Here is a 22985-nt window from a genome sequence, read left to right as displayed (position 1 = left end):
TCTTTTTGTAAGCATGCTACCAAAAATGTTTTTCTTTTCCTGCTTTTAAATTTTTGGACTTAATATTGTTTAAATCTCTGTTTCAATAATAAAATGTTACTAAAATGTTTAATTCAAATAATATTGAATAGGTAAAGATGGTCATATCAATAAATATGGCAAAGGTAACAAGTCAAACCTTACTAGTGATAAATATGCACTAAATAAGATAGAATAAAATGAAGATTTCTTGTATAATCCTAACATATACAGAATGGTTTAGGAAAACTTATTAAAATCTTATTTTATTTACTTTTATGAGTAAGTCCAAGTGTCATTTTTACATTTTTTCAATAATCTTTCGCATTTCTTTATTAGCAAGAAAGATACTTTCCACAGTAACAGTTATCAACAATTATTTTTCCTGTCAATTGTACTTGCCTGCTGAAGTTGACGAATTTCATCATTCAGTGCATCTACTCTCTTCTGATCTTCCAGACTAAGTTGGGAAAGCAAATCAGTTCCCAGCTCTGCTTTTAATGATTCTCTGGTGGACTCCATAGCATGCAAACTTGCCTCCAAACTTTGTAAGCTACGTTGCTATAAGACAGATAATTCATTTATTAACAAAGGTATTAGTTACTGTATAACTTATAATAGTAAAAAGTTGGTAACAATCTACATTTGATATTAAAGTGAGCTAAGAATCATATCAACTCAAATTAACTATTAGGTATCCATTACATTTGCTAATTAGAACTATGTAGCAATAATATTCATGATGCAATACCATGGGGCTGTGTGGAATACCATATCCCATATCAGACTATATAAAAATCTTCACATATATTCATAAGAATCAAAAATAGTTGCTAGAATATATTAGGGTAGAATAATTGTGGGTAATTTTTAGAAAAAAAAATTTGTATTAGTACTGATGTACCAAATTAATAGTTTTGTCAAACAGCTTCACGTTTATAAGTTCAACATATATTTTCACTGTAACAGCAGTTACAATTTGCTTTCTACTCATTTTAATACTCAAAACAAAATGCAATCAAATATTCAAATAACTCCATAAATAGTACTTTACAGACAAAAATGGTAAATTACAAATTAATTACTATCAGACAGTACTATTATGCCATAGTTCAAAATGCCGATTTGTTGAATGAATTTGGAAAATCTGAATGTGGGCTAGGAAAAGAGACTTCGGGTACCCTTGGGTAATAAGTGTGGATAACCTATTTAACATGGTCCACCCAATTCTATATAATGAAAACATCTATAATAAAAGGCATACTTACGAACCTTTGGCATAAAAGTTTTTTCTGACTGCTGCCTCTTCTCTTTTAGCATCTTCATTTCTGATAATATGCTATCTCGAGATGCTTTAAATTTCCTTTGCTGGGTCTCTATCTGCTGCATTTGGTTCATCAACTGGTCAATTTCATTATTAATCCATATGCAAGGCTAAGGAAAATTCTCTCCAAGTTGTAAATACATCTTATGTTTTAAACTCTCTTCAGTTCTTATAAACATATTTTGTATCCCCTTCCTTTTCTTTACCCTTAAATAGGTTTCCTCAAATTTATGGACCATATGAATGTTGAATTAAATGGTGCTCACCCCACCATTTCTCTTTCAAAATAACATGTTATTTTGCTAATAGCTATACCAATCAACCAATCAATATTCTTGGAAAACCCTAGAAGAAGCTAAATGGAATATAACAGTATTTTTTAACATGTTTTCATTAAACAAATACTTATTGTGTAGTCTATTATGCTTAAAGCATCAATTATATATGGAAGTTATGTATAAAGAGGCCTTCCTCAATGTGGAAGAATAATTCTACCTCACTGGATTATCAAATATGGAAAGGTAATTGGTGTCAATCTCCTTTTTCCTAGTATTTCACTATGCTTTCTTAGTGGTAAAAAGTTGCCAAATTTAGGCAGTTCTCAAAGTATGCTATGTAGACCTCTGCAAAGTCAAAACTAGGATGTTTACCTTTTTCTCAGTGCTGTTGCTTTCACTGATGGCACAGAAGCTATAAACTCCTATTTTTTAAAAATGCCAGTTTCAATTAAGAATATTTTAATGAAGCAGTAAAAATGATTATTTTTGCTGCTCGAGTATCTGTATTTTTAGTATTGTGTGACATAATGTGAAGTGCACATAAAGCACTTTTGCCTTAAACCATGGCTGTTTTAAGAAAATGAACAGGCACACTATTTCAGTTGTAAGCTATACTAGCCATTCTTTTTTATGTGTGTGTGATTTTGAGAGTACCTTTATTAAAGCTGAGGACAGTGAAACAAGGGCTGAATTAGCCACTCTTAATGGAACACCATTTTTATGGATTTTGACAGCCATTTCCTCCACCCTACTAAATCTCAGTCAAATGACCACAAGATGATAAAATCTAATGGACGTTTTTCAACCTTATATATTTAATTTCTATGAAGAATGTAGTATTTCTAATTACCTCCCCTCCTTCTTCCATGAAACACTATCCTGGTTTTCCTTCTACAATTTTCTGACTAATCCTCTTCAGTTACCTTATAACCTTAAATTTTAGTGTTTCTTGAGTTCTTTCACTCAGAAGTAGACTCACTATTAGCTATTTATCAGCAAAGTAAAGGATCAATGCTAAAATAGTTTTTACTGCTTTCAGAAGTTAGATAAATATAAGCTTCTGTGCTTAAATAAAAGTCAAAGTAAAACACATGGAATTTTTTCCCACTGTATATATGAGAAGACACACCTAACATGCAAAAGATTATATAGTCTAACCAAAATGCAGTTCTTTCTCTACAGTAGCACAAGACAAAAAGATATTTTCAATATTTCTGCGCAGGTTTTCATTGAGTTTTGCTTCAAGCTCACCTAGTTCTTCTTCCGCTTTTCTAACATCTTTTTGTAATTCAAGTCTAGATTTCCTTGTGTCATAATAACCTCCAGTTAGAGCACCCCGATGACTAACTTGGTCACCTATAAATAAAACATAAGAAAGGTAGTAATTCTTTATAACAAGTTTACTCAATGATATACTGACTTACAATCAAACAACTAAAGATTTTATCTATTTAATGAGAATTAAAAAGAATTTAAGTTACTCTGAAAAAAATTTGCTTTCCAATATTAAAATATGCATTTTAAAAAATGTGCCTTTTAGGTGAGCCCAAACCTCTGCTAGAAAAGAAGTGCTAAAGACTAATGGAGACATGTGAACAGGACATAGAACTAGCTTGGAATTCCCACTGGCCATATTTGGGAAAATTTGATAAAAAATAAGTGACAATGTAGTAACACATGGAATAAGAAAAGAATCCATTAATCATAGTGATACTTTAAAAATAAGAATAAAAGGAGAGGGCTTTCTTTACAGAACAGTGACAGCTAATAAATATAGAAGCAATAAAAGAATAACCATTCTGAAACCCCTAGTATATTAAATGAGTCAGACAAGGATCAGCAAAGGATGCTAAAAAAGTTGTGGGGGAACATGATAGTCAGTATTCTTAAAGGACAATCCCACATATCATTTATTGATTTAAAAAGGGAAAAGGTACTTTGCTAGTGGTCAAACTTAGCATCACCAACAGTGGGACACATTATGTGATACTATATGTACATATCACTATGCCAAGAATTTTTAACCCGAATCTAATGATAAGGAAGCAAGAAGACAAATCCAGAGAATGGACATTTTTTGAGAAAGTCTATTTCTGTGGGTAGGAAGAAACAGGAGAAACTGTCCTACATTAAAAGAAACTAAAGAGAAGACATTGCCTGCATCCTGGATAGAAAAATAATTTGAATGTGGTAATCACTTCATAAGATATATAAATGTCAAATCACTATGTTGTATACCTGAAACTAATATAATATTGCATGTCAACTATACTTTAATTTTAAAAGAATTTTTTTATTTTGAGGCAATTGAGAAAATTTGAATGTAGACCCTTTTTAGATTTTATAAAGTTAATATTAAATTTCTTAGGTGTAGCAATGATATTATAGTTATAAAGGAGAATCTCCTATTCTTAGGAGATACATACTTTAATTTTTAGAGATCAAGTGTCATTATTTTAAAACTTATTCTCAGATGGTTCAAAACAACATTTTTACATCTATAGAGACAAAGCTGGAGGGTGGTTTACCTTCTTTCATCAACAGATAAGTATTATAAAGAGAAGGGGAAAAAAATGAAGGCAAGTGAACCTATGTATAAGAGGTTCTTAACCTGGATTCCACAGATAAAATTTAGGAGATCCTTGACTTGAGTGGGAAAAAATTTATAACTTTATTTTTATGTTAATCTCAAATGAAATTTAGTAATTCCTTCTATAATGAATGAGACAAGAACCACAGTACTATTATCAGTACTTGTGACTGTTATCAAGAAAAATAAGATATTTTCTATCAGATAACACTTGTCACAAATCTCAAAATATTGTTTACATGCAGCAGTGATTCAAAATTATGACTTACTAGAGGCCTGGTGCACAAATTCATGCACGGGTGGGGTCCCTAGGCCTGGCCAGCAATCAGCAGGGCCTGCCGGCTGGGGATAGGGGTGGGGGTAGGATGAGGGAGGGGGACAGGGCCTGGGAGGCTGGCCACCAGCCCTTGGACCCTCTGGGAGAGGGGCCACATCTGCTGCCACCCACCCCCAGTTCCCGTCCCAGCCCGGGGCCTGAAGGCCCCTGCAGGGTTGGGAGAGGAGGCAACAGTCACCAGGCCGGGCAGAAGGGATGAACGCCAGACGCCAATGCCACAGGCCAAGTGCAGGAGGTTTGCTGTGGGAATGCACTGACCACCAGGGGGCAGCTCCTGCGATGAGCGTCTGCCCCCTGGTGGTTAGTGCAAGTCACAGCGACTGGTCGTTCCATTGTAATGGTTGCTTAGGCTTTTACATATATATAGATTAGACCCACTGCTAAATCTTGTTTATGAATACTTAAGAATTACTATGTCATATTTTTTTAAATGTTGTGATAACCATGCCAATGTGCCAATATAATTTATGTTTTTTTATGATCAATGTTTAAAAACATTGAAAAAGGATCCTTAGGCTTCATTCATCAAAGAGCCAAAAGAATCCATGGTGCAAAAAAGGTTAAGAACCTCTATTATAGACCAAATGATTATACTTAACAGACATCAACTAAATATAAAGTGTGGATCCTGTTTGGATTCTGACTTAAATAAACAAACTATTTAAAAAATAAGAATTGGACATAAATTTTTAAATACTCTTAAAACTTAAATGGGAAATAAATCCCATTACAAACCTTCCAGGGTAATGCAGTCCATAGTGAAGGCACGGGCCAACTGGGTTGAAACTTCCATGCTACGACAAATCAGTGTTTTTCCAAACACATGTTTGAAGGCTTTGTCAAATCTGGGATTGTACCTCAATTTACTTATCATAGGAATAGCATCCTAAAAATGAATATTTTGTTAGAAAACAGAGAGATCACAACACAGTTAATTAAAACATGTTAGCAGAATTATTAATTACATCTTTATGAAACAGAAATAAACACAAATGCCTTTATATTTCAAAACTATAGGTTTTTATACTGAAGAAGTTAGAAAAATCATTCTGCTAAAATATCCTGGAAATAGTGCCCATTTAATCATCTAGGTTTTCAATAGTAGAGCAGTGATAAAGAGCTTAGTAAACAAGCTGCCTAACTTCTCTATATAACAGTTTTTTCATTTAAACAATTGCAATAACAGTATCTTTCTCATAAAGTTACTAAAACTAGACAAATTAATATATGTGAAACAGGATAGCATCTGTCACATAAAAAGGCAAAATAAATGTAAACTAATAGTGTTTCCTCAAAATGTTTTAATTTTATTTTATATCTATTTTAGTCAGAAAAATATTGTTTTTGGATAAAATAAGAATAAAAGGAGAGGGCCTTCTTTACAGAACAGTGACAGCTGTTTTGTTTAGGTAATGTAAAGGGAAGCACACTACATGCATTCTTGTCTTGCTTCATTCACAGGTAACATTTGTGACTCAATTTCTCCTCCCCAAAATTCAAATATAATTTATAGATTTAAAAGAAAAAGCTGGGCCCTTTGAGTAGCTTATAAGATTCTCACTGTTCCTCTGAAATTGTTGATCTTTCTCATAAGGTTTCAGCTCTAACCTTAGAGGATAATAAAATAGTTGCTACTACCATGAACATTCTGAAAGCAAATACCTCAAAGAACTTTCCAAAAATATACCAGCTAGTAACAAAAGCAACATTACACTTTCAGGCCTATCATCTTGCTAGATGTTTTAAATTTAATTTATAAGTCATTTTAAACAGTGTATTTGAAAAACTTATTACTCATTTTAAATGACAGTTCCTCAGGGAATTCTCCAACTACCTAACCTTAATTTTGTTTCCCTAGAATACATTCTCAAAGTATCCTCCATTTCTGTATTTTAATACTTTGCACCGTTTCCAACGATTTGTTTCATGTTGTGACTGTGCTCTATGGGGAAAAAGGCGTATTTATTTCACAGACCATGTGGATTCTAATGTAAAGTGCCTGTGCACTAAGCATGGATTGAACATGAGGAAAAGTAATTTATTGAAAGAAAGAAAGACCTTAACAGGCCAACTCACATTGGTTTCAGGATAGGCAGTATCCCTTACATCTAACTTATTAAGAGGCAGAAAAGTGACCTCCCCAGGAAGATTCATTTTATTAAACTCCATCAAAATCTTCGTGCTGACTTCATCTGAATCAACAATATGATAAAATAACCTACATGTAAACAGAAAACACATTTTTATTGTTAGACATTTTTTAATCACTAGACTTTAAAGTGTTATAAACATTTAAACTATTCACTTCCTTTCTATGCAATCCAATTTATATGTGGGTGGAGAGAAGAACTACTAAGAAAAATCAAATTGTTACCACTTTAAGGAAAAGCCCCAAAAGGGGAAAGTTCTAGCTTCTATAAATAGAAACAAACACTTGGCACCTACACATTTAATTAGAAAATTAAGTAAGTAAGTGAGGATACAAGAAGATAATGGGGGGGAAAAAGATAATGGGAGACATTTTGTACTAAAACTACAAAAAGTTGTTTCTTACTCTTTATTTCCTCTTTCCTTTAAAAACTCAAGATATCAAGCAAATAATCTCACCTGTTTCCAGCAGTGACTTCCACACATGTGTAGAAAGCAGGCTCACACTCAAAGTTATTCATCACTATGCCATGATAGCCATTTTGAACATGCTGATTTATTCCTTTTCGACGAAAGTGGTCTAGCACTTTGTTTATGCTGTCTATTCCATTTAAAATGGCCTGTTTAGAAGTGAAAAATATTAAAATAATTTACCAATGGCACTCTTGCTGGTAAAAAATAAACCCATATCTCCATATTAAAAAATATGCCAGAGATTCAAGTAAAAACACCCTCTCCAACAACACATGCCCCTTGGAAATATGGCAACTACATGCACTATCTTATATTATTAAAAGTACTATCATTAATAGCATGCTTAAACAATACCCATAATTTCATATTTATAAGACAAGTGATTTGCACTCTACTCTTATTTATTGCCTGGAACCAATGACCTACAGCTTGAAAGCTAATTTTCGTGTGATAGCAACTGACTCAATGTAAACTGAGGAAATGAAAAGAATCCGCTCACCTTTCCTGTTGCCGCTCTAAGAAGTTGCTGTTTCTTTTCAAGATCTTCTCTTTTAGCAGCAAGTGCTTGCTGTTCTGCATTCTCCTCTCTCCACAAGTAACTAACCAATAAAAATTAGACTGTCTTTAATTTCAAAAGCATTAATAAGGCGCACTAACAGTATACAAAATTTAGAGTAAAATAATGAAATCAAACGTATTTGAATAATTTGTAATTTAAAGACCATTTAATAGTCAGCTAGTTAGCATTCCTCCAAAAAATTGACATATTTTAGTCTATACTAACTTTCTTTCACTTTGTAATTCATCTTTCTTATTTTTTACTTCATAGTATTTTCTGTCCAGTTCTTCTACTCGAGCTTTGACTTCATTAAGGTCCTGATCCAGTTTCTATGGAAATAAAAATAATTCAAATTTAAAATCCAATTTATTTCTCCCTTCCTCTCTAAAAAAATCAATAAAAACAAAAAACTACCATATGTATAATATTAAATTGTGCTGGTCTTTTTAAAATTAGTGCCTGTCTTATGTATTTTAAAAGTAACATGGCAACTGTTAAAAATAAAACTTAAATAGGTAAAACTATACATTTATCTCTTTGGAAAGATTTTTACAAAATAACTGTAGAAGTTCTTACATTATACTGCTCCAAATTTTTCTCTTTATTTGCCTCAGTGTCCTCCAAATCCTTATGTATAGCAGCAATCTGTCTTTTCTTATCATTAATAGCTTGATCTAAAGACTTGAGTTCCTTTTTAATCCACTTATCTCTTTCTTCTTTTGATGTAAACTGGCTTCCTCGACCCTGCTTTGCATAAAGATCCGTTCTTTCCTGGGTAGCTTGGGCCAATCTACACAAGACAAAAGAGAATGGATTGAAAAACAGAACAGGAAATAAACAAGTTTAATTGCAATCAATACATCAAGAGTACATAGAGAAAATAGCCATCTAAAAATTCCATTAAAAAAGGTATTAAGTATAAAAAGCAACTGTTACCTGATAGAGAGAGCTCCTTGGGCTAGTACTATAAAATAATAAATTTACTTCAAAATCACATTTTAAGTCAGGTAAAACAGTCCATACTTTAAGAATTTCAGATAGAAAATGTCTTCACTCTAGGTTTGCGATAGTCGGTAAATCTAGAATTCTAGTAACCCATTCTCAGGAATTTTCAAAAATGCTCCAACTATATTTAATTATATAAACAGTTAAACTCCTTACAACTAAAGATACTATAAAGGTTAAAAGGCAAGAGAAAACATTCAAACCACATAAAATAAATATTAATGCCTATATTACATAAAGCAATCCGATACAAAAGAAAATTTTTTAAAAGTGCAATTCACTAAAATGAAATATAAATGGCATATAAACATGATAATGCACTAAATCATAAAATCAGCAAACACTGGCAAGTCCAATCTACAAATACATACTAAAATGTCTAGCTGTTAAAACAGCATTGACTAAAAAAAAAGTGGCAGAATAAAACGTGAAGTAACATGTCATTTGGTGAAAAAAACAAACACAAATTATTTAAAAAGATCCAACATCTAGCTATGTTATTTTAGACATGTTACTTAACCTACTCGAGATTCAAGTTTGTCTCATATGAAGTGGGGATAATGTGGTTCTCTTAGGGCCTTTGAGTAGAAAGAATGTAGACAATATATGCACAATAATGCTTGGCCCACAGTATTTGTTTAACATTGGCTATTACTCTGTAATGGGCATTTAACTTTTGCCTTTAATTCTGTGCCTTCTAAACCCATGACTATTTAGGTTCTATAGAAAACCTATGCAGAAAGTTAAAAGTGGTGGTGAAAAAAATCCCAAACCTAGCAATTCCTCGCTCTTCTTTTTCTTTTACACTGTTGAATTTGGGTTCTGTTTCTGCCAGTTCTTTCTGTTTTTCTTCTATTTTTTCAAGCAGCTTTTGCCTCTCCTTTAACAAGCGTTTCTGTAAATAAAGTAAGATAAGTAAAAATGCAATCTGCTTAAAAATCTTTAACTTATATGTCTAACATAAAATGTTTTCTCATGAGAAAACTGATCCTGCAACACAAAACTAATTTTTTTTAATGTATTTTATTGATTTTTTACAGAGAGGAAGAGAGAGGGAGAAGAATAGAGAGTTAGAAACATCGATGAGAGAGAAACATTGATTCAGCTGCCTCCTGCACGCCCCCTACTGGGGATGTGCCCGCAACCCAGGTACATGCCCTTGGCCGGAATCGAACCTCGGACCCTTGAGTCCGCAGGCCGACGCTCTATCCGCTGAGCCAAACCAGCTAGGGCACAAAACTAATTTTTAAATGTAAGAAACAAAGAAATAGTAATGAGTTGCTATGTTGAGTGCAAATTATTTTAATGTGCCAAATCTTTTACAAAATTTCAAGCATGCACCCATCACAGAAAGGACTCTTAGTCCTCCTCATCTGAATATTTATGTCTTTCATTTTTAGCATTTTGACTTACCCTTTGTTCACTATTGCCTGCCAATTCATCTTGTAAATCCTTTGCTTTAAGCTCCAACTTAGTCCTCTGCTTAATTTGTTCTTGTCTTTCAGCACTGAGCTGCTCCTTTTCTTCTTTCATAGCTGAAATTTTTGTTTTCAGTTCTCTAACTTGGCGTTCAATGTCCTATTCAAAAGTTTCAAATAGAAATGAGTCAGGCAATTAAAAGTACAACAGCAGAATTACACCACTAGAGGCCTGGTGCACGACATACATGGGGGGGGGGGGTGTCTCTCAGCTCCGCCTGCACCCCCTCGCAGTCTAGGAGCCCTAGGGGGGATGTCCAACTGACGGCTTTGGCCCAAGGAGAGCAGGCCTAAGCCATCAGTCGGACATCCTCAGCGCTACCACAGAGGTGGGAGAGGCTCCCGCCACTGCCACTGTGCTCACCAGCCGTGAGCTGGGCTCAGCGGTGCTCCCCCTGTGGAGTGCACTGACCACCAGGGGGCAGCTCCTTTGTTGAGCACCTGCCCCCTGGTGGTCAGTGCGCATCATAGCGACTGGTGGTTCCACCATTCGGTCAATTTGCATATTAGCCTTTTATTAATACGATTAGTTTTGTCCGTTTTTTTTCCCTTTCATTTACCCTTCCAGTACTCTGTGTTTCCAATACTCAATCCCAGTGACACCCCACTTAAAGTTATCATTCCCAATTCTGGTACAAAGGTCCTACTGTGGTAAAAAAAAAAAAAAAAAATAGCCTAGGTGTAGTTTGTAATCTTACCTCCATTTTATCTCTTGCATCCTGCTGGGCATCTCTTAATTGTCTGGATTTTTCTCCACTAGTTTCTCGCTTAGCAGAAAGCTAAAAACAACAACAAAACCAAGCTATTATTTCTAACTCATCTTGTATTTGTTTAATTTTTTAAAATACCTAGTTAAATTTTTAGATACCTGCTAAAATTATCATTTACATTAAAAAAATTTTATCAGAAAACTTAGTGGTTTTCTTTAAATAGAAAATTCCCTAAAACAAATTTTTGTACAAAATGTCAGCAATAGTAATTACAAAATACATTTTTAAAAGCTAAGAAAAAAAATTCATAAAACTTTAAAAGGTGGCTCCCTCTCATCTTAGTCTGAGACCCCACCTGATTATATTTCAGATATACAGCAAGGCCAACATGGGCCTACACATTTTTCTTAGAATAGACCGAAAGAACAAATTTGCTAACTAATAAATTAAGGGGTTTTCAAATTTAATTTTCTATTTAAAAATCATTGAAAAGTATAAATATAGCATGAGTTTAACACATTCATAGTAATAAAAATTAATCTGAATTTAAGTGGCAAAGGTAAATATTTTACCTCATCAAGTTTAGCACGAGTCTCATTAAGTTCCTGATTGTAAATGGTATATTCCAGGGCTCGTCTCATTTTATCCCACTTCTGATACTGAGCTAGTTCTTCCTTTTCTTCCTCTAAGGTATGTAATCTCTCTTCAATGTATTTTAACAACTCATTGATTTTCTCCCGCTTGCCCTCTTCAAAAAAAAAGGGGGGGGGATGAAGGAGTTCAATACATTTTTATGTAATATCTCTTCTCAAATATACCATGAGTTAAACTTAATCTTAAGAACTACAGCATTATTTCTTTGCTATTATGGGATAACCAAATCTAAGATAATAAAATGGCAATTATGATGCTTTATTATGAAAAGCAACAGAGAACAAACTTCCACATGGTGACACTGATTCTCATATACATGTGGTAAGGATCTCAGTTTAAGCTTCCTTTAAAAGCTTAACATTAAAAAACACAAAACCCTACTAATATCATTGGTGTCACTGATTCCCAATTTTACAATTATAGCATTACCTATTAACTGCTACATACTGTATGCCTATTATATTCCAACTGTGCTACTTTGTTCCTCTAGTCACCACTATAAAACATGAAAAAGGATTTTACAGATAGGGAAGCTTTGAACTAGAGAGATCAAGTCTAAAGTTACAGTGTCAGTTAATTATTAGTTAGATTTTGAATCCAGGACTGTCTGACTCTAAGCTATGACAGGACAGAGCACTTGAAGAGCAAAGTGGGTTTCCACAATAAATGCACTAATGATGAGTCTAAATTCGAAGTTTTACATTTACTTGCTCCTGAACCCTTTTTTTTTTTTAAAGGAATACATCCAAATTTGTTATCTCACACAGAATGATGAGGACATTAGAGGCACAAAGTAGTTGATCTAAAAGGGCATTACTATTTCACAGTAACAATTCTTTATTCAAAGAAATCAATTGGAAATCTCAAACCTTAAATTGCTTAAAACTAATATTCTCTCCATTCAACATATAGGCAAAGTAACATACAATATACTCCTGAGCTAGACAGAACTCCTTTCCATTACAATACAATGAAAAGTAATTCACAACAAATAGAAATAAGGTACAATCACATTTCTTTTACCTGTTTCTTTCATTAAAGAAATACTTTCTTCTTTTCGTTCATCATATACTCTAGTACCAGCTACTTCTCTTAATAGTTTTAGTCTCTGAGAATCTGGTGCTGTTGCCATTTGGTTGATCTAAAAATTTTGGAAAAATAATTATTACAGCACTACAGACTGCTCTTTAAGAACTCTACGTTGAATGGGTATTCACATAAGTTGAGTTCACTAATATAATCTGTACAGTACATAAGTATACCTATATACCTGTATTTCCTTTTACTTAAGTGAAATTTACCCAAAAAAAATCCAAGATATATATATTCATAAGTCTAATTTATGATAAAACCCTCCAAATTACAAATGACAGAGGAATATCCCACCATCTCTTTTTCTTAGTCAATTTGATAAGGTATAAAAGATGAGACTCATTCTAAAGGAACAAAGTATTTTTAAGAGGGGAAACCATAACTTACTATGCATTTTTTTAAAGCTATAATGATACTATTAAAAGTATAACAAAAATGGTATTCTTAAAATATAGATTAAAATAACTGTCTCACAGGGGTAGGGTGTATTAAATAAAGTAAGTAAAAACATCTTTAGTATCTCACAAATATATGTCAAAGAAAATACATGACAAAGAGTGATAAAACCTAATTACCATGAAACTTTATATAACAAGCATGAGTTTCACATATTCTTTAAAATAAAATTAAGTGCTAAAGGTAAAAAATGCTATCACTGCATTAAAAATTCAAATGACAGTTACTTTAACACTATTACATAAAAGAGAATCAGCTCTGAGATAAGAAAAAATGGTCTGTCAAAAGTATACACAACAAAAGTATATGCAACAAAAAAATCACCCTTCAAGTCCTTCTCTTTAGGTACCCCAATTAAGCTTGTTCATTCACTAAATTTACTCACTTAAAACATATTTAATGAATCATTACAACATACATGCCACTCTGCTGGGCACTGGGAAAGAAAACAGTGAACATAACAGAAAAGGTCTTGCCCTCATGAAACTTACTCTAGTGGAAAAAGAGGAAATAAGCATACCGTCACAGTATAACACAACTGCTATGAAGAAAAACAAAACAGAATAAAGAAATAAAGCATATAGAGTAGGAGTGAAGGCAATGCTTTTGTAGATGAAGTAGTCACAGATGGGTCATATGAAATCACACATGAGCAGAAATTAAAATAATGTAAAGAGACCCATGTTGTATGTGTGAAGGGAAGACTCAGATAATTGCTATTTCAAACCAGCCTCCTTTTTAAAAAATTTCTTATAAACCATCTTTTAAAAAACCTGTTCTTCTGGTATCACATTTCCCAAAAGGGAAACACCATACCCTTCCTAATCACTTCTGAATGCTAACTTTCCAACACAAATCTAAAAAAGCCTTCAATATACGAGCAGTGGACATTTGTTAAGAACTTCCCCCTAGTCCAAGCAAACATTACAGAAAACTTCAGGACATTGCAGGTACGTCCTAAGAAAAATTAATTATCTTAGATATAGTTTAAAGTATATTAGGAAATCATAGAACAATCAGCTCAAGTATATAGAAACTAAAAACTATAATGAATATAATCTCTATAAGGAAAATAATATGTATCATTATGGTGAATTCTAGCAATGTAAGCTTTTTAGCATTTTAATTTTGTGATATACTTTTAGAAAGTAATATTTTCAAATGTGATTTTTACAGAATTTCCACAATATTCATAATTTATGATTTTAAAAGATTTCCAAAAACCTACATGTCTTCCAGTGTAATGTACCTTAGAAAGTAATACAGGTCACTAAGGAAAGATGATCCATTTAACCTCTACTGAAATACTTCCCATCCCATTATGCAATGGATCTACTTTGTATTTTATAGCCACATAAAAGGTAATACTAACTTCAATACAAAATAAATCAATGTAAACAAGACATAAGGTATATTTTCGCTTCAACTTAACCACTACAATAAACCAAATCATCATTCATTGAATATACTCAAAAACCAAGTTCTATTTAAAAAGGACATACAATTTTTTTACCTTTCCTTGTTTAACAATATAATAAGGATTACTTCGAGAAAAACCAGCACTTTCAAGGAGATTCATCACATCATTTTTCCTGTTGATAAAGATTGAAAATTTCAGATAAATGACCAAAAAATAAGTACACTAACTTTTAGGTTAAGGGGCATGAGGGAGTACAGAACAGTTATTAAACCATCTGTTGTATTAGCCTCAGAGCATCTTCAGACTCTTATGTTCATGCTCTAAATACTGATTTGTTGAACATAAATAAATATACCTCTTATATTAGACAAGTAAAAAAATACTTTCACTCTGTTGTAAAGAAATTACAAATGTGAAGAAAAATGCTTACGTGACCATTTTCTTGTCTAAGAAATATTGATCCTTTTTGGCACCAATAACTCTTCGAAGTGAAACTTCCTCTTTATCAATCTAAGAAGAAAAAAGTGAAAGCCCAGAGTTAAATAGTAAAAGTAAAAAATTTTAAAGGTCATTTTAGTGTCCCTAAACCTAACAATTATTTTGACATTTCAATCTCACTACAGGTATGCTATGAATACTCAATTCTTACGATAAAGACATTTTTTTATAACAGCTTGAACATTCCCACTTATTTACAAGAATGTTCATTATAATTTTAAAACAAAGTTAGTATGTAAACTGAATAGTAACTCCGGCATAAACTAAATTATAATAGCTTACATAAAGCTATAAATAAATGTTTTAAAGCATTAAAAAATCAGCTGCAACAATAAAATTCTCAACATTAATAAAAAGAAAAAGCAGTTACTCACTGGCAACCGGTTGTCTGAATTGTCAAAAATAATCTCCACAAAAGCAGAAATAACACGAGGACCTGTACCCTCCTAAAATATGAGATAAATTTTAAATTTGTGGTATTTTCAAATACTTTAAACACATTTCAAGTTTAGTGCATGGTAACAAGCCTGATTCAATGGAGAAAAATTTCTACCAGACTAGTAAATATCTCTCTTGCCAAAATAGCAAAGATACTGGATTAGGATAGTAATATTTTTTAACCAAAGGCTTTTGATTCTGAATGAGAATACAAAAGATGTTAAAGTTAGGTCCTCATTAGAGCACAAGACCCCATAGACACTAAGTTCTACCTACATGATAATATCTAAAACACTTCTGAGGCTTTTCTTTTACAGACTCATCTTAATGCTGGAAATGAACCCTAACAAATCATAGAACTATTGAAACTCTGTTTTTTAAACATTTGAGATAGTCTATGTTTTAAATCTGCTAAGAAAACGCATTTAACATGTGTCACATTTAAACCAATTTATGGTCCAACCACTTACATAACCAAGTCCAGGTAATTTCCAGATTCTGGACACTGGTATCATGTAGTGATTCAACACAATGGAGAATATCTAAAAAGATGATTCTTTTAATGCCAATCTGAGAAACTTAAACAGAGATTTTTCTATAAGGAATTAGTCCTGATTACTGAGCCAAAAATTCAAATTTGGGGAGTAGGGTAGAGAGATATTTAAAACAAAAAACAAACAAAAAAACACTTCCTAGGTGGGACAGACATTATTGAGATATATGGAGGAATCTTGCTTTCTGGTCCTTAAATTAATTATAAGCCTTATTCAAACTAGAAATATAAATTATATTATTTTATAATAGTCTTTTATAATTTTTATCCTAAAACTACTTTAGTTCATTATTCATAAAACTCTAATGAAAAATTTTAATAATTTTCTTTACACATACTTCTTTCATGTTGGAAAATGTTAACATTTATATGGCTAAAAACAGTAGCAACTTTATGCTGCTTATTTTGCAATGGTTGCTTCTATATGTTCCCATTTAACTTTTGGTTCTGAGTCTCAAAGTTCCTAATCCCCAATATCAAACTCTTCTTTCTCCTCGGCAAACCTTCTCCAGCTTTACCAGACAACATCCTTAATAAAGAATTTATATTTATATGGAAGACATATCCATCTATAGACAAATCCTACAATTTTCTTATCATTAGATAAAAATTAAAGCTTTATCCTACATTAACATAACAGATTAAATTTTACAGCAGAATAAGAGGCTATATCATATTCACAAAGGATCTGAAACTTGAACAAGTAATTTATCAGGATTGACAATGTATTTTAAAATATATATACTGTTGCCTTGGCTGTTGGGGCTCAGTTGGTTGGAGCGTCATCCCATGCACCAAAAGGTTGCAGGTTCGATCCCTAGACAGGGCATATTCATTTGAGAGGCAGCTAATCTATGTTTCTCTCTCTCTAAAATCAGTAGAAACATATCCTCAGGGGAGAATTAAAGTAAATAAATAAAAAAATATATATGTACAGCTGACCCTTAAATAATGTGGGTTTGAACTGTTGACCTATGCAGGTTTTTTAAACTGATCTGCACATGTTGTTCAAGGATCCACTGGTGATTGGAACTCTGTGATTGGAACTCTGCATATTTGGAGAGCTGGCTGTAGTTACATGCAGATTTTCTACTAAAGGCAGTAGATGTTACTACCCCTTGAGTTGTTCAAGGGTTAACTGTAATATCAATAATGTCTTAAAGCAGCCTCACTCACATGCAATAAAGCCAATCGCTGTTCCGGACGAAGATGACTAAACTCATCACTGAGAACAAATTGAATTGCTAGAAAAACAAAAACATAACAATTAGTACAGTCTAAAATGAATTTATGCCTTACAAATAATTTCCCCTATCTTCATAGAATATAGTGTAGCAGGTAATGAATAATGCAGATAAAGTAGATTACCTACTTCATATAAACAAAACAAAAAAAAATGCAGATAATTTGCCTGTATTTCAGACTAATAGCTAGAAGATGATGATATAAGAAAACTATTAAGTTTTCACTGAGCCTGGTTGGCATGGCTCAGTGGTTGAGCGTTGACCTATGAACCAGGGGGTCACAGTTCGATTCCTGGTCAGGACACAAGCCCAGGGTTGTGGACTCAAACCCCAGTGTGGGGTGTGCAGGAGGCAGTCGACCAATGACTCTCTCTCTCATCACTGATGTTTCTATCTCTCTCTCCTTCTCCCTTCTCTGACATCAATAAAATATATTTTTTAAAGTGTTCACTGAAACATTTAAGGCAATAAAGTAAAAAGAAAATACAAAGGTAACGGAAGAGACAAGCAGAACTAAGGTCTACTTCTTCTTAAAGTACTCACTGACTTGTTAGGTTAACATTATATTTGCTTTTAGCCACTAGATATAAATGTTACATATTATTTATTAACAAATTAGAATACATTCCTACAATATCCTTAATTGGATACTTTGTCAAAAGAAATAGATCTAAGTAAAAATATAGGGAAATGCCCTGGATGGTGTGGCTCAGTTAGCTGGGTGTGGTCCAGTGCACCAAAAGGTTGCCTAGCTGGTGTGCTCAGTGGTTGAACGTGGTGAACCTATGAACCAGGAGGTCACGGTTCAATTCCCGGTCAGAGCACATGCCTGGGTTGTGGGCTCAATCCCTAGAAGGGGGCGTGTAGGAGGCAGCCCATCAATAATGCTCTCTCATCACTGACATTTCTATTTCTCTCTCTTCTCCCGTCCTCTCTGAAAGCAATAAAAAAATATTTTAAAAAAATAAGATAAAAATTTAAAAATATATATAGGGAAATGTTTCAGATTCCCACCTTCTACTCAACTGCTTCGACTAGGAGTCACTCCTACTTCCATGTAGAGCACTTAAATGGACCACCCTGATCTAGAAATGGAACTCTTTACCCAGTTGTTCTGTTCCAAGTCCACCCAAAAAACCTTTGACAGTGTGTGTGTATGCATGAATGGGGGTGAAGGTGAGGACTGGCTGTCTTTTATAATCACCTTGGGGGTTGGGGGGTGGAAGGAAAATGAATTTAAATTGCCCTCATTCCCGAGGAGATTATGAAATACTCATTTCCACTCCAAGCCACTCTCTTACCATCCCCAAATTACTACACTGATAGGATATAGAGTAATACCTTTTAGCTTTACAAGCAGACAGGACAGAACTTTTGCTTTTCTAAACTGCCCTTTTCCTCAAATACTACCCAACTAAGAGGTTCAAAAATTTTCCCACTCCTTATATAGTCTAATTCTGTTAACATGATTTTTTCTGCCCAGAGGATTTGCTGACAGAGGCATTAGTATACTTAAATGCATTTTATCTTTAAAGATAATTTTCAAAGTCCTATTTACTATCTGCAAATTGATAATAATCTGTTGATTTAACAAAGTTTTTACACCCCTCCATCCTTTATAATAATAATTGGTTTAGAGCCCCGGCTGGTTTGCTCAGTGGTTAGAGCGTCGAACCTCAGGTTCGATTTCTGGTCAAGGGCAGGTATCTCGGTTGCAAGTTTGTAATTCACACAACTCATGCAAGGCAGACAGGGTGAACATCTCTGTTCCTAAAGTGAAAGGAGTAATTTGAGAGGCTAAGTGTTTTGCCCAGTCTCACAGAGCTCATTAATCACTAGGTATAGAGTAGAACTCAGGTCCTTACACTCTTAACTCTCTAAACTACAACCCTGTATGAAGAAGTATTTCCAGGATTTCATGCAGACATAATCTCAAAATGAACTACCTTAAGATACCTAGGTCTTAATATATTTAGAATGCAAAAAACAATACCTACCATAAAAAAAGTTACTTTTTCCAGATCCATTTCTGCCCACTATAAAATTTCAAAAAGTGTATGTTATTTTATATAAGAAACTATAAAATTAAAACTTTACGGTACTAGAAAATTTATAAATCCAAGTTTCTAGCATAACATCTTAATATATATTAAATACAACAGAACAGTGAACAAAAGAAATCAATAAACAAAACAGCTTTAATCACCAAATGAGTACAATTTTTATATAGACTTCAGATATCTTTTTCTTTAAAGAAAATAATTTCATCATTGATATTTTTGCTCTTTCCCAATAGTTTAGAATAAAAATAATTAAATACACTGCCTGGCTTTTATAATTTATAATCATTACAATGCACAGTAATTCTATTTTAATTGTATATAAAGTATTTTTTAATAATGTAAAGATTCACATATTACTACATTTTAAAAAATACTTGAATCATTTCAAATTCTCCAACTACTCACATGTTAAACAATTTATATCAGCCCTATATATTAATGTAGTTTTATACTCATAAAAGTATAGACAACTGTAAGGCATTGTTTTTTCTATCTGAATTCAGAAATAAGCAATCCTATACATAAAAGGGTATCAAATGTTTCAAGTTTAATGAATGCATTTGAGTGTTTTGTTTTGAAACATTTTCATTAAGATTCTTAATCTTGACCAAAATATGCTGAACAATTTAGCCTCAAAGTTATCACTTTACTACAAAGTAAATCCTAAAGGGATCATTTATGCCAGAAAGTAATGAAGTGTTTTTAAAAAGAGGCATATAATAGACACAGAGGCCAGCTTGAAGCGGCTTCCACCAGCTAAATCTAGGACAACATGAGTACCATAATAATTAGAAGAACTAGACATTAGTGCTGGGGGGAATAATCCATGAGTTCATACTGACAATAAAAAGATAAGCAACCAAGAAGGAATGACTCTTAGTTGATCATGGTAAATGTGAAAGGAATGCTGGAAATGGAAAAAAATCATTTGAAACCATCAGAATAAAGAATTATTAACGGACACAAAATGCAGAGGAAAATTTTTATAAAGATCACCATCTTTGCATGTTACAAAAGCATCTCCCCAGTCCCATAGTATTTATTAGTTGCAAGGGAAAAACATTAACTATACAGTAGAAAAATTAGACACTACCTTGACTGAGTGATCAAAAGTAACATCAGTAAAAGGAAGATGACACAATATTTTAATAAAACAATGTTATAAAAGACAAAGAAACACTGTGGAAAGGATCCACCTTAAAGGAACCTAAAGAGACATGAAAACTAAAAGCAATGCCTGATCCTAAATAGATCCTTTACTGGGGTGGCGGGGGTGGTGGTGGGGGGGGGGGGATGCCAAAAAGAGCATTTCTGGGTCAATCAATTAACTGGAAAATGAACAGCAAATGACTGCACTGATGTTACGTTTACTGAGTGGATTAAGTATACTATGATTATGCAAGAGAATATCCCTTTTCTTAGGAAGTTTGCATTGAAGTCTGAGGTAAAGTTCCATGATATACGTAACTTACATCTAAAAACTCAGAACATCAAAAGTCACTTGTGCTGGCTCTGAGCACATGAGCATCACCACCAGAAGGCCCTGGAGACTGACGACTGCAGGGCCATCACCAATGGCCCTCCATCCTCCTGCAGAGCTGCTCTTTCATTCAATCCCCCCAACAGCCCATGAATCGGTCATTACCTCCACTTTACAAACGAGAAAACCCAAGCCCCTGGGGAGTCAAGAGCGACCGAGAACACGCGCCAGAACTGGGATTCGAATCCCATTCAATTTTGCTCCAAAGTTACGACCTTCCCACCAAGCTCTGTGGTCTATCCTCAGACGTTATGACAGGGAGGCAAGAAATCTGAGAACAATGTCATTTGTGAATAAAGCATGGTCATCTTTGAAAGAAGCCATAGTGAGCATTTTAACTGCAAAATGACGCTAAAGTTAGTGCCGTTCACTATAAACTTAAAGCTATGCAAACATACACACGGGAGTATACCCAAATAATGTATGACTGCCTTATTCAAACTCTTTAAATGTGTAAAATAAACAATTCATCGGTGCAGACAGAAGACAAATAAGTTATTTCACACGGAAAAAAAAATACATAGTTATGTATACGCAGAGAGAATTTCGTCTCCGTCAGCCCAGGCACAGGCAGAATTTAAACACGAACACTTACCAATCACATTATGTTTTGAACTGAAGGGATCTACAATTGTCTGATCTCTGTAACTTCGAAAACCCTGGATGATAACCTAGTAAATAAATAAAAGGGATTTTTTTTTCAGAACACACACACAAAGAAATGCAAACTTCTAAAAACGTTTTCTTTTGCACTTCTTGCCCTCTCTGGTGTCTCCTCTAAGACAGGAAACTGTCGGTTTCTCCTCAGAAGAGTTCAGGTTTCATTCGTAACCGCCTCGGGGCGTCTGGACACCACGCACCCCGTAAACGGGCGCCGGAGCCCCAACCTGAAGGGCTCACTCAGGTAAATATGCGTCAAGGAGGCAGGCTGGCCCCCGCTCTCCTGAGTCCGCGGGGAACACGGGACAGCCCCCCAAAGGGGGACGTCGCGGGAAGGGGGTGCTGAGAGCCCAGCGCCGCCAACAGGGACGCTCTCCATGGACCGCGGACGGGCTCTGCTCCGCGCGGGCTCCGGCGCGGGAAGGCGTTTTGACAGGAGTCAACAATGAGGCGGCGCCACACCTCCCGCCAGAACGAGGTCCCTCCGACTCCTCCTGTCAGACCCGGAGGAGCAAGGCCCCTGGGTAAGCTGACACCCCACCCAGCCCGTGCCCCCAGGGGCGCCCCCGGGACGGGAGACACATGTCCACACACGCCAGCGAATGACCCGCGCGCAGTTCTCCCCGCAGCTCCCCGGCCGTCTCCGCTCCCGCACCCCCCAACCCCCGGGAAGGCCCGATCTCTCCACAAGGCCCGCCCCGCCGGCCCCTCCACGCCTCCCCCAAGTCCTTTCTCCTTCCAACAAGCGCCCCGCACAGAGGCCCGGGCTGCACAGGGACGCCCCGATTCTCAGCGGCCCCCGCGCTCCGGGGGCGGGGCCTCTCTCCGCCCCCCAGACCCCGTCCAACCCAGGTCCCCCTCAGCAGGGAGAGGTGAGGCCGCAGGTCGTGCCGCGACATCCCCGCCTCCAGGAGCGGTCCTCACGGGCCCGTGAGGGGTGTGAGGGACGCACAGGCCTTACCTGCTTTATGTACATGGTTCCGGGACCCCAACCGGGGAGAAGGGCCGCCCGTGAAGAAACAGAGCGCGGCCGCGGGGTCAGGTGAGGCACCTACGGGACCCCTCCCCCTAAGCGCCAGTCCGTCCTGCCAGCCAAACAAAATGGCGTCGCCCCGGGAGGCGGAGTCCGCGCCTCGGACGGAACCACCCTCGTTTTCCCAACAAAGCGTAGGGGGAGTCCGGGCCAGGTCTGCTTTATCTGTCGTAGAAAAGGAGGCTTCTCCGGCGTCCTTAGGTGGATTTGATTATTAAATTTCTATCTGTAGCTGCAACTTTGCTGAGGGTTAGTCGGAAGCTTCATTCAGTAAAGTCTTGAACGTGAGGTTGGCTCGTATTCCCTCCGAGCGTGGAGCCAATGGTTGCGTCCAGAAGGGGGAACCTTGGGCGCCAAAGCCGAGTATGGGAGTCGGAGAGCCAATAGCTGTGCGGGCCGGTGGTCACGTGGTC

General features: G+C 35.4%; 1 protein-coding gene across 3 annotated transcripts in view; it reads right to left on the bottom strand.

Annotated features, from left to right (window-relative positions):
- Positions 1–22672, bottom strand: part of SMC3 (structural maintenance of chromosomes 3) — a 28752-nt gene extending 6080 nt beyond the window's left edge. For 2 of the 3 annotated variants that reach the window (XR_002829085.1, XM_006088119.3), the window contains exons 1-21: positions 22501–22672; positions 21475–21550; positions 19274–19312; positions 17209–17276; positions 15416–15487; positions 14974–15053; positions 14637–14715; positions 12599–12716; positions 11494–11669; positions 10910–10990; positions 10147–10311; positions 9507–9628; positions 8305–8518; positions 7954–8057; positions 7669–7768; positions 7155–7315; positions 6624–6765; positions 5283–5433; positions 2824–2976; positions 1291–1442; positions 421–579 (exon numbers count right to left, since the gene is read on the bottom strand). Coding sequence is in view for 2 of the 3 variants with exons in the window: in XM_006088119.3 (XP_006088181.1) it covers positions 421–579; positions 1291–1442; positions 2824–2976; positions 5283–5433; positions 6624–6765; positions 7155–7315; positions 7669–7768; positions 7954–8057; positions 8305–8518; positions 9507–9628; positions 10147–10311; positions 10910–10990; positions 11494–11669; positions 12599–12716; positions 14637–14715; positions 14974–15053; positions 15416–15487; positions 17209–17276; positions 19274–19312; positions 21475–21550; positions 22501–22515 (2427 nt within the window). In the remaining variant the exon portion in view is untranslated. The remainder of the gene's footprint in view (positions 1–420; positions 580–1290; positions 1443–2823; positions 2977–5282; positions 5434–6623; positions 6766–7154; positions 7316–7668; positions 7769–7953; positions 8058–8304; positions 8519–9506; positions 9629–10146; positions 10312–10909; positions 10991–11493; positions 11670–12598; positions 12717–14636; positions 14716–14973; positions 15054–15415; positions 15488–17208; positions 17277–19273; positions 19313–21474; positions 21551–22500) is intronic. The other variant, XM_014455258.2, reaches the window with a different exon arrangement.
- Positions 22673–22985: the final 313 nt, after the last annotated feature.

The sequence above is a fragment of the Myotis lucifugus genome, unplaced genomic scaffold (genome assembly GCF_000147115.1).
Source record: "Myotis lucifugus unplaced genomic scaffold, Myoluc2.0 scaffold_44, whole genome shotgun sequence".
NCBI lineage: Eukaryota > Metazoa > Chordata > Mammalia > Chiroptera > Vespertilionidae > Myotis > Myotis lucifugus.
The sequence above is the reverse complement of the archived record's forward strand: the minus strand, read 5'-3'. Positions and strand labels throughout refer to the sequence as shown.